Consider the following 14838-nt stretch of genomic DNA (forward strand, 5'->3'; position numbering starts at 1 on the left):
CTGGTGGAAGGATGAAATGTAGACTATTAAAGCAATTTAAGTTGTCTCCTGCTGAAATGTTGTGAGGTTTTAGGAAGAATGGCTTAAGTGAATGGGTATTGAATTTAATTTTCCTGATACTATGATAATAAAAAATATTTTTTGTCCAGTTGTTTGTCCTTTGGCTATTAACCAACAAGGTGATGAAGTCAGACTTTATGCAGTTCAGATGATGTCCTTTGGAACCACTTCATGTGGTTTCAGCTAACTAGTTTCATTTCTTGGAGGTGGATGATGCTGGCAGTTTCCCCCTTAATTTTGCATAAAAGGTATATAGTTCCTTAATTACAGACAAATTTCAAAAAGATGAGAGGATAAATCTTTGAGGAAATCACTTTCTTCTCTTTATTCAGATGCCATGAGGGGTTTTTTACGTTGCTTGGCAGCTTTCTAGATGAGCATTCACTTGTCTGTTTTTAAAACATTCCCTCTTTTTCTGGCCTGAAAAATATGCAAACATGAATTCACTTTATCTGTCTCGTGTGTGTGTATATATGTGTGTGTGTAACTACATATTTCCTAGAGAATTCTATTTTTGTCTTTTTTCTTTTTCTTTTTTTTTGTTTGAGCCAGAGTTTTGCTCTTGTTGCTCAGGCTAGAGTGCAATGCGCAGTCTTGGCTCACTATAACCTCTGCCTCTTGGGTTCAAGTGATTCTCCTGCCTCACCCTCCTGAGTAGCTGGGATTACAGGTACCTGCCACCAGACCCAGCTAATATTTGTGTTTTTAGTAGAGAGTAGGGGTTTCACCAGTGTTGGCCAGGCTGGTCTCGAACTCCTGACCTCAGGTGATCCACCCGCCTCAGCTGCCCAAAGTGCTGGGATTACAGGTGTGAGCCACTGCGCCCAGCTGAGAATTCTATTTTAATGAAATTATTTTATATAATTTCCCAGCCAACACTAGTCCATGATATTTTAGGGCAATAAAATTTGTTTCTTACATTGTAATTTATTCTAATGCTACACTAAAGAAATTCTTAACAGGAAATTAGGTGATCTAAATGGGATCTAAAGAAACAGACTTATAAAAATACTCTAAACAGCAATGGTAAACAACTATGGTGCTGAAACTTGTTTCCTTCCTAGTTCAAAACCATTTCAGAAACTGCAAGAGTGACCTTTATTTCCTTCTCTGTAGCACACACGGCTATAATTTCCCATGACTATTTATGGTCTGGACAGCCCTTCTCTAACTTCCTTTTTTTTTTTTTTTTTTTTTTAATGTCAACGGAATACGTGTTTCTTTAATGGAAAATGTTCTATTTTGGGGAAGCTGCTTTTCCTCAGATAAGTAATGGAGTTGGTGTTTGTGTGTTGAAGGGGTTGTATGAGATTGAAGAGTTTTAAATTAGTAGACTGAGAGCTTGGAGTGACAGTCCTGGTGAGGACTCCTAATAGCCTTTTTTTTTTTTTTTTTTCATATCCAAGATTGAAAATAACTGTGCCTGGTATTTTGTATTATTTTTAAGGATGATTTTCTTCTTCTTCTTTTTTTAACAGATGGCAGAATAGTCCTGAATTGAATGGTGAAAGTTTCAAACCAAAGTGATTGAAGTGAGGGAATAGTGTGGCTCATCAACAGGGTTGATCTGGGGGCCAGGGAGAGGCATGGGAGATTTGACCCTTCTAACTCTTGTAGGCAAGTCCTATGTACTGAGCACTGTCTCTTTCCCACCTGCTGCAGCTGCACAGTTGGACATTCGTCATGAATCAGGAGGGTCATCTCTGACTCCTGAGTGTGACACAGTCCATCCCTTTGGAGTGATTTGGAACCTGATCACAGCAAGGATTTGTTGCCATTCCCCAGCTTTGCATTGTGCGTTTAACTACATTGCACAATCACCGTGAAAGATTTTTTATTTATTGTTTTTGACAATTTTAGTTATCTTAGTTATAAAACCATTCTTTATGTTTTATCCACTTTTCACTCTAGCATCTGGAAACTGTGGCAGCACGTATATTGTTTGTTTTATTGTGAAATTTAAGTACAATATAAATACAGAAAAGTGGCCAGATCATAAATGTAGCACTTGATGCATCGTCTCAAAGTGAACACACTTGTGTAACCAGCACCTGGACTAAGAAACAGAACATTACAATATTCGAAAGTTACACGCCCTCTCCTGGATACTGCCTCCTTTCCCTCCCTTCCTAAGAACATTACAATATTTGAAACGTTACACCCCCCTCTCCTGGATACTGCCTCCTTTCCCTCCCTTCCTAAGAACATTATGATATTTGAAACGTTACATGCCATCTCCTGGATACTGCCTCCTTTCCCTCCCTACCTAAGAGTTACTGCCATCCTGACTTCTGTTACTACAGAGTAATGTAGTTATGGGATCATATAGTGGGTCTCTTCTTTTATCTGGCTTCTTTTGGTCATTATGTATTTGTGAGATTCATCCTGTTGATACATACTGTTTTAGTTCTTTATTCTCATTGCTACATCGTATTATGTTGTTTCAAGACAGAGCAAATTATCTCCTGCACTTGTGAAAGTCAGTCAAATGTGCATTGGACCTTATACTGAAGAGGACTCAAGTCACTATGTGATTTAGTTGTATTGTGATCTAATACCTGTTTTACTACTATAAGAACCATTTATTATTTATTTATTCACCTAATTGTTATAGAGGCAGGATCTTACTTTGTTGCCCAGGCTGGTCTCAAACTCCTGTCATCCTCCTGCTTTAGCAAGAACTTTTGATTACAAAATAGGAAATTGTTTTTCTCTTCCTTAAGTCAGAATATTAACTTTACCATATCACTTTCTCTTCCACTGCCCGCCAACTATAGAAATAATTGCCTTCCTCTTAACTTTGTGCTTCCATAAAACTTGGTTGTATCTCTGTATTTAATACATATAGATAGCTATTGTGTTCATCATAGTTAATGGATCACAGATACAAATACTTGCTAATTGAACTTGTTGAAGCCAGGGCTTGTCTTTTCAATTCATGTTTCTAATCCCAGCTTCTAATATGCCTGGTATCAAAGCTTCTAGGTTTCTTGAGGGGTTTTGTGACTTTTCAATGGCGTTTTGTTACATTCTGTCATTGTAGCCTGAGATTCCTGAACGCATCTGCGAACAAACTGGAAAGCCTTCCTCCAGCCACGCTTTCTGAAGAGACAAACAGTATCTTACAAGAGTTGTATTTGACAAATAACAGCCTCACAGATAAATGTGTGCCCTTGTTAACGGGACACCCCCATTTGAAGATCCTTCACATGGCCTATAACCGACTTCAGAGTTTTCCAGCAAGGTAAAGGAGAATCGTAAAGCTGTGTTCTGAATTGCATTTCTCAAAGTGTATTCATAGAAAGATGAAAGCTGAAATATTTATTTCCCAGGTGATATCAAGTTTGTTTCCTTGTTCCTGCTCCATTCACAGTTTCCTTTATGTAAGCTGTGATGACATTTCCCTGAAGAGAAGTAGATTGGTTTTCCTCATATGTGTCCAAAGACTTAATCACAAGAATGTTCTTAAGATTTTGAAATAAAATGTGTTGTTTAGCAGGTATGTTTTTTCTTTTACTTCTTTTTAACCAGTCAGAATAATTTTTTAAAAAACCATTATCCTAGAGCCAGGTGTGGCGGTGCGTGCCTGTAGTCCCAGCTACTCGGGAGGCTGAGGTGGGAGGGTCACTTGAGCTCAAGAATTCGAGACTAGCCTGGGCAGCATAGTGACACCCTATCTATTAAAAAATAAAGTAAATAATAAAGTTTCCAAAAACATTAACCTAATAGAGTATGTGGGAATTAGAATGTAAACCAGGAACCTGAAAATCCTTCATTATCTACCAACTTTTATATTCATACTTATGATGTACAGAGCAGTGGTAGACTCTACTACCATAGAAACTGTAACATTGCAAATTATGGCTCAAAAGAGTCCATTTTTAATTTGTTTTTACTTCAATTTCTAATTTTTGGGGAGCGGTGACATTATATCTAGCTTTGAGTGAATCTACGCGCTGAGCCTGCCATGAGGATTTACCCTGTTTCCATTTCATTGGCTTTTATCCATCTAACAAGTTAGGGCTTGGAACACACACCCACACATCTAAGAAGCAAACACTAACCCTTCTGGTATTCTGCTTGGTAACTGTAACTCAGCACTGGGGCCAGACCAAAACACTATCATAGCCTCCCTCTGCTGCCTTCAGGGCTACCACTCTATTCAAGCCCTTGCTAAGAAGGAAGACCCATGTATGTGTTAACTTAAAGTATTGCTCCGTTTTTGACGTAATGAAATACTTACTTTCCTCCTCGTTTGACATTAATGATTAAAATATTTTATGCTGACTTCCATCTACTTTTACTTCACTATGGAATGGGGAAATGATATTTTTGGAAAAAAACATGATAATCACATAACAGCAACCTATCTGAAAGGCCTCATTGTCTTCTTTCAGATGATGAATGTCTAAACCCTGCAGAGGAAAGGATCATCAGCTCTAATTCTGAGGATATACCCCCAGTGACCCATGCCAGGTGTAGTCACCCACCCTAAGTGCAGAGAAACTTTTAACACACCTTGTAAAAAATCCATCTAGGAATGAATTCTGTCTCCCTGTGGTTGTGATGTGGCTCAGTAGCTCCCCTGCAAACCAGAGCACCTTAAGAGCTGGGTCTGTGACCTTGCTGTCTCCCTCAGCCTTCACACAAGGCCCACACTTAAATGGTTGCTGAATTAAAGAACATGACCACCATCTAGTCATTTTGTCTTCACATCTTTTGCCACCTTCTTTTTATGTTGCGAGTTGGAAAATTCTTTAACTTTTTCTTCTGGGGGCCTGTTTTCTGTGCTTTTAATCCTTTTTCGTGCACCATTACCCATTAGTTTCAAGGCACAGGACTGGCATCTGCTTCTGGTGAGTCTTCAGGAAGCTTGAAATCATGGCAGAAGGTGAAGGGGAGCCATTGTGTCACATGGGGAGAGAGGGGGCAAAGGAGATGCCAGGGTCTTAATGTGAATGCACAGCATGTGAATTCATTTATTACCATGGGAAGGGCATCAAACCATTCATGTGGTATCTGCTCCCATGACCTGAACACCCCCTACTGGGCCCCACCTCTAACATTGGGAATCACATTTCTTTTTTTTTTTTTTTTTTTTTTTTTTGAGACAGAGTCTTGCTCTGTCGCCTAGGCTGGAGTGCAGTGGCGCAATCTCGGCTCACTGCAAGCTCCGCCTCCTGAGTTCACGCTGTTCTCCTGCCTCAGCCTCCCGAGTAGCTGGGACTACAGGTGCCCGCCACCTCGCCCGGCTAGTTTTTTGTATTTTTTAGTAGAGACGGGGTTTCACCGTGTTAGCCAGGATAGTCTCGATCTCCTGACCTCGTGATCCACCCGCCTCGGCCTCCCAAAGTGCTGGGATTACAGGAGTGAGCCACCGCACCCGGCCTGGGAATCACATTTCAACATGAGATTTGGAGGGGACAAATAATCCAAACTATATCACTATATTTCTTTCAAAATATGATGACAGCATATTTAAATAATATTCTTAGAAATTCAGGCTATCATAGATGGATTACTTCGTAGTCTGTGTACATATTGTTTGTAGTATATTCTGATGCCACACTGGAAGTATATGATATTAAAAAGTCTGACTTCATAAGATAAAAACTTAGTTTTTACTGTATCTTAGGCATATATTTATTTTCAAGATAAACAAGATAATCCTTATATTTGAAATATGACAGAAAAATAATACAGTTTTTTTTGTTAAATTGTTTAAAAGTGTATTGTGACAAATTATAACAGGTAGAAATGATACCAAAAAATGTAAACTATTACTCAGCTTATGAGTCTGAGTGACACTAATGGGGAATCCTGTGCTTCTTGGAGTGGAAAGAGGGTCAACAAAGTGCCAGATACTATTACAGTGATTGCAGAGGTGGAGGTGTTGTTTTTTATTTCAAATTTATAAAGAATGCAAGAAACCCTGATTCTGGAATTTTTCTTTAGTTATTGTAATTATTGATGAAGATCATAGATGAGGAAGATTGAACAATAAAAGACATTCTTAAATGGAACTATTAAATTAATTACATTAGAGCATATTATTAAGATAAGGTTGGAGAGATTCCTTCTTGGTAGATGTTTAGCAACAGTTGAGAGAAATGTCTTTTGGCCCTGGTGTGAATTTGCGCTCTGCCAGAAGTCAAAGAGGTGATCCAAATGAGCTTTTAACACACTCCTTGCTCCTTACCACCACTTTGTATTCATCAGTGATGTCAGAGGAATTGGGGGAGTGGAGGCTGAAGAAAAAGCTTATCTTAATATGAACTATAGACCTGTTCTCTACCTCCACCTTGAGTTTTCAGTGCCACTACAAAGAAGTCATACTCTCTGAGCTCTTTTAAAGGAGTTATATTGGATTAATGCTGGCTTTTGACCCATTTCAATAGTGTTTTCATTAGTGTTCAGACCAAGCTATACAGTAACGTGATTATTGCCAGGGTAACTTAATTTCCACACAGACTTTTAGGAGGAAAAGGGCACCCATTTTCCTTCTTGTTGACAGTTTGAAGAGTTGAATAGTTTTTGTTCTGTAGTGGGAAAGGAGGTGTTAAAATATTTCAGTACTCCAAAATGATAGTGAAAAAATGGTCTTGTTTGTAAAAATGACTGTTACAAATGAATCCTTAAAGTCATAGCAATTTAATTCATCCTTTGATTCTCATCATATACTATTTTCTTTTAAATTGCTTTACTTTCTCCTTTTTTAGTAAAATGGCGAAACTGGAGGAACTTGAAGAAATTGATCTCAGTGGGAATAAGCTGAAAGCCATCCCAACAACGATCATGAATTGCAGGCGCGTGCACACCGTGATTGCTCACTCCAACTGCATCGAGGTCTTTCCCGAAGTTATGCAGCTCCCAGAGATCAAGGTATATGGTTTCATTTCATAAACTCTGGCTTTCAGGTCGGCAAAGAGAGTTGACTTGCTAATTCATCAACTCAGGACGTTTGCATCTTTGTTGGATTTATTCAGAATGGAGGCCCCCATTAGCCCTTACTTCCTCCTTTCTAACCAATGGGCTACACTGTTGAGTTAGCAGGGTTAGAAAAACAAAGCAGTTGGCCGGGCGCGGTGGCTCAAGCCTGTAATCCCAGCACTTTGGGAGGCCGAGACAGGTGGATCACGAGGTCAGGAGATCGAGACCATCCTGGCTAACACGGTGAAACCCCGTCTCTACTAAAAAAACACAAAAAACTAGCCGGGCGAGGTGGCAGGCGCCTGTAGTCCCAGCTACTCGGGAGGCTGAGGCAGGAGAATGGCGTAAACCCAGGAGGTAGAGCTTGCAGTGAGCTGAGATCCAGCCACTGCACTCCCGCCTGGGTGACAGAGCGAGACTCCGTCTCAAAAAAAAAGAAAAAAACAAAGCAAAACACTGGAGCACGTTTTGAGACAATTGGATTTCTAGGCTCAGTCCCTAACTTACAGTATGACATGAGGCTACCCACATAGCCACCCTGTACTTCTTTATCTGTTGATAGTTGTTGCACTCATTTCCAGGGTGGTTATGAGGCTCAAAGGATGAGGCTGGTATAACTGCAGTTTGAAAAAGTTAACAGTACCACTACACATCCCTCCCCACCAACTCACCTAGTTAAATAGCACACCCCACCATAGTAGCCCACTAGTGGTAATTCCCTATATAGACAGAGCATCATTGCTGTCACCAAACATTGATTTCAACTGAATGAAATTGGCAGATCAGATATTATTGTCATTTGATAGGTAAGGACACTGAGGTGCTGAAAAGTGAAGAGATCTATGTAAATTAAGACAGCAGATTGGTAGCAGAGGCAGTCTGCAAGTCCTGACTGCTGAGTTGAGGTAGACTTATGGGATGAAACCAGTTCACTAGAATGAAAGCCATGTAACAACCATGCGTTCCTATTTTGTTTCTTTTTTGGCAGGGAAATGGTACAAAAGTAAAAAGTTCTTTATATACAATGTAGTTTTTCATTTGTATCTTAGCATTTCTAGTTATCGATTTTATGCTTAATGAAAAATAATTTGGTGGTTACAGACTTGGAGCATATTCTAATCTCCTAACAGGGAACAAGAGTAGTCCAATTTAGCCATTCTTCACTTTCCAGGCACTTGCTGATATAAACCTTGTGTTTCAGATTAAGAAAGCGAATAGACATTTGAAGACATTTTAAATGGCTTGCATAACTTTTTTTTTTTTTTCTTTTTTTTGAGATGGGGTTTCACCCTTGTTGCCTAGGCTGGAGTGCAATGGTGCAATATTGGCTCACTGCAACCTCTGTTTTCCGGGTTCAAGCGATTCTCTCGCCACAGCCTTCCGAGTAGCTGGGATTACAGGCGCCTGCCACCATGCCCAGCTAATTTTTGTATTTTTTTGTAGAGACAGAGTTTCACCATGTTGGCCAGGCTGGTCTTGAACTCCTGACCTCAGATGATCCACCCGCCTCAACCTCCCAAAGTTCTAGGATCACAAGCGTGAGCCACCACGCCCTGCCGGCTTGCATAACTTTTTATCCCAACAGTTTTTACACATTTATATGGTTGAGATGTGTACAAGCCATTGTGTGTGTATGTGTGTGTGTGTGTGTGTGTGCATGCATGTGTATGTGTGCTTTAAGCCATGAAATGTTTTACCTTGGGCTTTAAGAACACTATCTCATATATCACAGTGGCATTTTAAGATGTTTGTTATAAATTTCCAGAATTTGGCCCAGCGCGCTGGCTCACACCAGTAATCCCAGCACTTTGGGAGGCCGAGGCGGGCGAATCACAAGGTCAGGAGATTGAGACCATCCTGGCTAACACGGTGAAAACCTGTTTCTACTAAAAATATAAAAAATTACCCGGGTTTGGTGACTCGCACCTGTAGTCCCAGCTACTCAGGAGACTGAGGCAGGAAAATGGCATGAACCCGGGAGGCAGAGCTTCCAGTGAGCCGAGATCGCACCACTGCGCTCCAGCCTGGGCAACAGAGCGAGACTCCATCTCAAAAAACAAACAACAACAAAAAAAATGTCCAGAATTTTTACTTTCTGTATAGTAACTTTCACATTGAGGAAAAGCAGTGCTCTGAAGGGAGATAGACCTCCAGTTGGATCCCAGCTGAAAATTCACTGCTCTCTTTCCTCATATGTTAAATAAAGAAGAGAATTGGTACTTTCTTTATAGTATTGTTGTGAAGATGAAATGAAATAATACATGTAAAGCATTTGAAATAGGAGTGTCACATAGGAAGAACTCCCTAAATGCTAGCCATTATTAATCAACTCATGCCCTCAATGTGGTTCATCTGTAATGTTGATTATATAGAGCAACTATTTTGGCTGAAGCTCAACAAAAATTGAAGAAATTTATTACTTAGGCAAATTGTTTATTTGCCTTCAGCACAGGAAAGATGTTGTCAGCTAGACCTTCCAGGGGTTCCTCAGCTGCCCATTACTTGACATAATGGCTGTGTGGTGCCATCTTTTACCGGGGGTGGTTAAACTGGTCTCTATGTGTGGTGCAGGTAAAATTCCAGCACAAGAGAAAGTGAGAGTCTCAAGATTAAACCTCCTATTTGCTCGTCTTAGTGTCTGTACATGTCTTTTAATGTTATAAACTCTTAAATGTAGATTTAGATTCTTGTTCTGGGGTTTTTTGTTTGTTTACTGGTTTAAAATATAAATAGAGGCCGGGCTTGGTGGCTTACACCTATAATCCCAGCACTTTGCGAGGCCGAGGCAGGTGGATCACGAGGTCAGGAGTTCGAGACCAGCCTGGCCAACATGGTGAAACCCCATCTCTACTAAAGATACAAAAATAAGCTGGACACCTGTAATCCCAGCTACCCAGGAAGCTGAGGCAGGAGAATCACTTGAACCCAGGAGGCAGAGGTTGCAATGAGCCGAGATTGCACCACTGCACTCCAGCCTGGGCAACAAGAGCAAAACTCCGTCTCAAAAAAATAAATAAATAAAATACAAATAGAAATTTAGGCCAAGCATGGCAGCTTGCGCCAATAATCCCAGCACTTCGGGAGACCGAGGCAGGCGGATCACCTGAGGTCAGGCTTTCAATACCAGCCTGGCCAACATGGTGAAACACCGTCTCTACTAAAAATACAAAAATTAGCCGGGTGTGGTGGCACGTTCCTGTAGTCCCAGCTACTCGGGAGGCTGAGGCAGGAGAATCACTTGAACCTGAGCGTGGGAGGCTACAGTGAGCCAAGATCACACCAGTGCACTCCAGCCTGGGTGACAGAGTGAGACTTCATCTCAAAAAAAAAAAAAAAAGAAAGAAAGAAATTTAAATGTTTTTAGATTTTAACTAGATTTTGCAAAATACAAATTTTGCTATATGAAAACTAATCCTCTCCTAGACTCTTGCTTGGATTCCTGGATTACAGAATCAGTACCTTTGTTGCTGTTGAATTCCTCCCCCTGTTGTCTTCTCTCTGTACCCTGCTTTACAACTCCTTTTCAATTTTACTTCCCATATTTTTAAATGGTTTCCATTTTTTGCTCTTTGGTTGATTTTCCCCCCAGCTATTACACCTTAGCATTTTTCTTATGTTAACAATATCCACTCTTTCAGATTGAGCTCTTCTATTACCAGTAGATACAAGTTTTGTTGGGGTTTTTTGGGGGAGCTGAGCAACATCAAGTATCCTTTATGTACAAACATATGCATGTTTCAGCCCTGGACAGATAGTATTCTTGAAAAAGATAGTAGTTATATTATTTCAGAACTCCGAATTGATATTTTTATGTTCATATGAGAATATTTTAAGTTGCAATGTAAATAGTTATGTATATTTGAATATCTAAAAGAAAATTTCTTGTAAAAGTTGTGTTGTATCTTAAATGATAAATATACCTATGAAAGTCTTCATTGCAAACTGTGCCTTAAAGCATATTTTTAATATAAATGAAGTAATCTCATTTCTACGATGAGATATTCCAACCTGTATTAAAATTTTATTATTGAGTTAATAACCCTACATTACATTCTCACAGTTTCTTGAAAATAAAGTGCAGTAGATGTTACTTGTAAAACATATCATAAAGGTATTAAGATCCTTGCAATTTTAAAAACTTAGCAGATAGCATTTCAGAAGAGGTAAGATCATGGTGTATTTAACTAGCTAGTTTCACCAAACATTGTTATCTTTTCAGACATTAAAAGAAAGTGATTATTCATAGCTTTGTGACCAAAGTTTTAAAAACAATTACTGTTTAAAAGAGCAAACAAATCTCCATACTGAGATGTATGCTAAAATGTGTTTTTAAAACACCTGAATAATTAGGCCCTTATTCATGTACACCTTAAACAAACTATTTGCACCATCTAATCTTGGATAAAATGGAACACTGGCATTTTTTTCATTTTGATATATCTAATGAGATCTGTAAAGTGATCAACAGGTGTTTTGTATTTAGATAGGGCGGTTTTGTAAGTTATTAGTAGGAAAAATAAAATGTGTTTTCAGAATTTTCCAGTGAGCCCGAGTGTCCTCACCTTTGTTTAGCCCTTTTGCATTGATCTTCCAGACTCCTCTCCTACCACCAGTCCAGTTTTGCTTGGAGTAGATTGTGTTCTCTTTTGGTTCTAAAACAGACCTCCCTCTGGATACAGATTAGCTCTCGATCATCTAGTAAGGGAAACAAGAGCTGAGTCACACAGATGCCAGACTTGGTTTGGCTGGACCTGGACCTAAGTCTATGCTAGGGCTACTCATGGCTGAGGAACCTCAGAAGCAGAGGTGGCCATGGATATGGCACTTGTTTCTCCTTCCACTGAACTGCATAGCAGTCACATTAGTAATACAATAATTTTGCAAAAAAACCAAGCTATTAGTTGAGTAACTTCTAAATAGTGACCTATTCTAAACCCTTGCCCCGCTTTTTTTGACATAGGGTCTCTGTCACCCAGGCTGGAGCCAGGTGTTCTAACCCTTTTTTGAAGTGTATTTTAAGCAGGTGAAATGAGTGTTGATACATGCGGTGAATGAAGTTTATAATTTGGGATTTAAACATCATATCAGCAAATTCTTTGTCAAATTTCCATGTTCCTGTGGCTTATTGATTCTAAGAATGCATCTTTTTAGATGTTTTCATTATCTTTAGAAGATTATTTTCATGTTTGTTTCATGCAGTAATAAACTGCTTGGCTAAGTTGAGTGAATTCATATCTAAAATCTGTGTTACCCTAACTGGGAAAGAGAGTATGAAGTTTTAATATGCTATGCTCTTGAGGACGATGGCTATAGGAAGTTTAGAAAATAAACTTAATATAGATCAGCTCTCAAGCAGCTACAGAGAAAACCACAATCCCATAGTCACCATGTAGCCAGACTTGGCTTGCCTGGCAGCAAGCCCTGTTTGTTGTTCTTGTCTCTAAAGTCAAATGAAATAGAGAATATCAGCTTAGTCACAAAGACACAAAGAACGAGGGGAAATGACTGGGTCAGAATGGATGAAGGAAAGTGGGTTGATTCTTAGGGAAGTAGGAAATGGATATGAAGACAGGTCAGGAACCAAGTTTAGACTTCAGTTGGGTGGCGTAGTTGACCTAACAGACGTAAAAACATCAGCTTGGCATAATGCTTATCCAGAAACCTGAAACCAGGAGCAGTCATTATTATTGTGCTGAAATCAAGTTAAGTAATAGTTACTTAGGAAATGTTCCAACCGTTGCGGAGTCTAATGTCCATTCCTGTTTGGGACAAGGCTCGATACAAGGGCTACGGAAAGAGGAAGCAAGCAGTGTCTACTGGAAAGTGGCCATTGAAGCCACTCTGCACCCAGCCTCACCAGGAACAGACTAGCAGGAAGTTAACACTGCATATTCTCTCTTTCAAAATTGGTATAATGAGTTAACCCAGACTAGTTTTGTGTGTGTTCGTTTTTAACTCTGGTTTCAGCAGATCTTTCTAAATTCAGAGCCATGCCCATTCTAACAAAATATTGCATACATTTTACAGAATAAGTTACGTATCTATACAGATGAACAATTAGTCCTTCATGAGCTCATGCATTTTAGAAGGCATCTTTTTAGAGAGGCTTTTGGAGAAAGGAGCACCATGACTCAGAGTCCTCAGAAGAAGTGGTCTGTGAGGTGGTTACTGTGGTGCTCTTCAGATCCCGGAGGGCAAAGGGAAGTACACTCACACACCCAGAAATCTGGGAGACGCCTGGAGTCACCTGTCAATTTCTTTTCAAGTATCTTTTTCAGTCTAAAAATTCATGCTCATTTTACGTTCTGCTTTTTATCATTTCTCTTTGTTTTAATGTAAAAATAATGGCTCTTTCCCTCCTCAATCTGAGTAAAACTGAAGCCCCCAGATGCATGTGCCAGGCATCCTGTAACTTTGTAATATACCATTAAGTACCCCCAAGGGCACACATAATCAATTTGAAGAAGTGATGATGGGCCAGGCACGGTGGCTCATACCTGTAATGCCAACACTTTGGGTGGCTGAGGTTGGAGGACTGCTTGAGGCCAGGAGTTCAAGACCAGCCTGAGCAACATGGCAAGACCTTAATCTCTTTGAGGAAAAAAAAAGAAGTGATGATGTAAAGAAATTGCTCAGTTTATACAGGATACACTTTCTTAAAGTCAAAATTTGCAGATAACTTAGTTTTAGTGTTTGAGGAAATTCTGTATTTGAGCAAACAGAATACTAAGGATTGTTACCCTGCTTGTCATTTTTATCACCTCAAATGCTTACCAATTTTAAGAAATCTTTTCTCAAGGTTTCTTCAAGGCTTCCCAAATCTAAAATGCAGTTGAGAAAATCATAGAGACACTGTATGTAAATGTAAAAGGAATACTTTATACGAGATTAAAGGTCTTTCTTTGCAGCTCCCTATAAGGTGAGGAAGTTTAAACATTAATGCACATTTCTCAGTAATTATATATAAATATGATTTTTTAAAAAAAATAATAGGGTCTTGCTCTGTTGCCCATGCTGGAGTGTAGTGGTGCAATCATAACTCACTGCAGCCTCAACTTCTTGGCTCACAGGAAGCTCCCACCTCAGCTTCGTGAGTAGCTGAGACTCCAGGTGAACAGGAGCCTGGCTGATTTCTGAAAATTTATATAGAAATGCTCTTGCTATGTTACCCAGGTGGATCTCGAACTTGTGGCCTCAAGCAGTCGTTCCGCGACAGTCTCCCAAAGTACTAGGATTACAGACGTGAGCCACTGCACACAGCCATAAATACGATTTTATGTAGAAAAATAGTACTACACTTTGACTCTCAGGTCTGTGTTTGGGGTAAAAAGTGAGTTCAGACCAACTCATTCAGTTAATAAACTTACTTAGTTGTATGAACATCCCACGTTAGGGATCACTTAGCCTTTTATAACACCGGGAATGTATAGTAGTTTAAGAGAATTTGACTAAAAGTTGTATATTAAGAAATAGTACATATATGTGTATATTTATTTTACTATTAAGCTGAAATGTTCTGCTTCCTATAGCATCATAAGAAAGGGAGGCAGTGTAGACTGCCTCTGTATGAGACACAATCTATAGGATCCACAGTTCATTGTCTGATCCCTCTGCCTGTCCAGCCTTATCTTCTGCTCTGGGGCCCAACGGTCTCCAGCCTCAGCAACCTCTCATAGTGAGTTTCCTGATATGCCACACAAGTGTTATTCTTATCTCCTTCCTGCTGTACCTGCTATTAGCTCTCCCTAGATGTCCACCTGTTCTCACATGCCTGATTAACTTTGATTCTGCACAGAAATCTTCTCTGGAAAGGCCTCTGTGGGGTCTTCTTATCTGTCCCTCTGCTGC

At 39.7% G+C, this 14838-nt stretch overlaps 1 protein-coding gene across 1 annotated transcript in view; it reads left to right on the forward strand.

Annotated features, from left to right (window-relative positions):
• The window catches only part of PHLPP1 (PH domain and leucine rich repeat protein phosphatase 1), a 271730-nt gene that overhangs the window by 224271 nt on the left and 32621 nt on the right, over positions 1-14838 (forward strand). The window contains exons 11-12 of the mRNA XM_010388805.2: positions 3104-3304; positions 6780-6942. Coding sequence (XP_010387107.2) covers positions 3104-3304; positions 6780-6942 — 364 coding nt within the window. The remainder of the gene's footprint in view (positions 1-3103; positions 3305-6779; positions 6943-14838) is intronic.

This window comes from Rhinopithecus roxellana, chromosome 21, assembly GCF_007565055.1.
Source record: "Rhinopithecus roxellana isolate Shanxi Qingling chromosome 21, ASM756505v1, whole genome shotgun sequence".
Lineage (NCBI taxonomy): Eukaryota > Metazoa > Chordata > Mammalia > Primates > Cercopithecidae > Rhinopithecus > Rhinopithecus roxellana.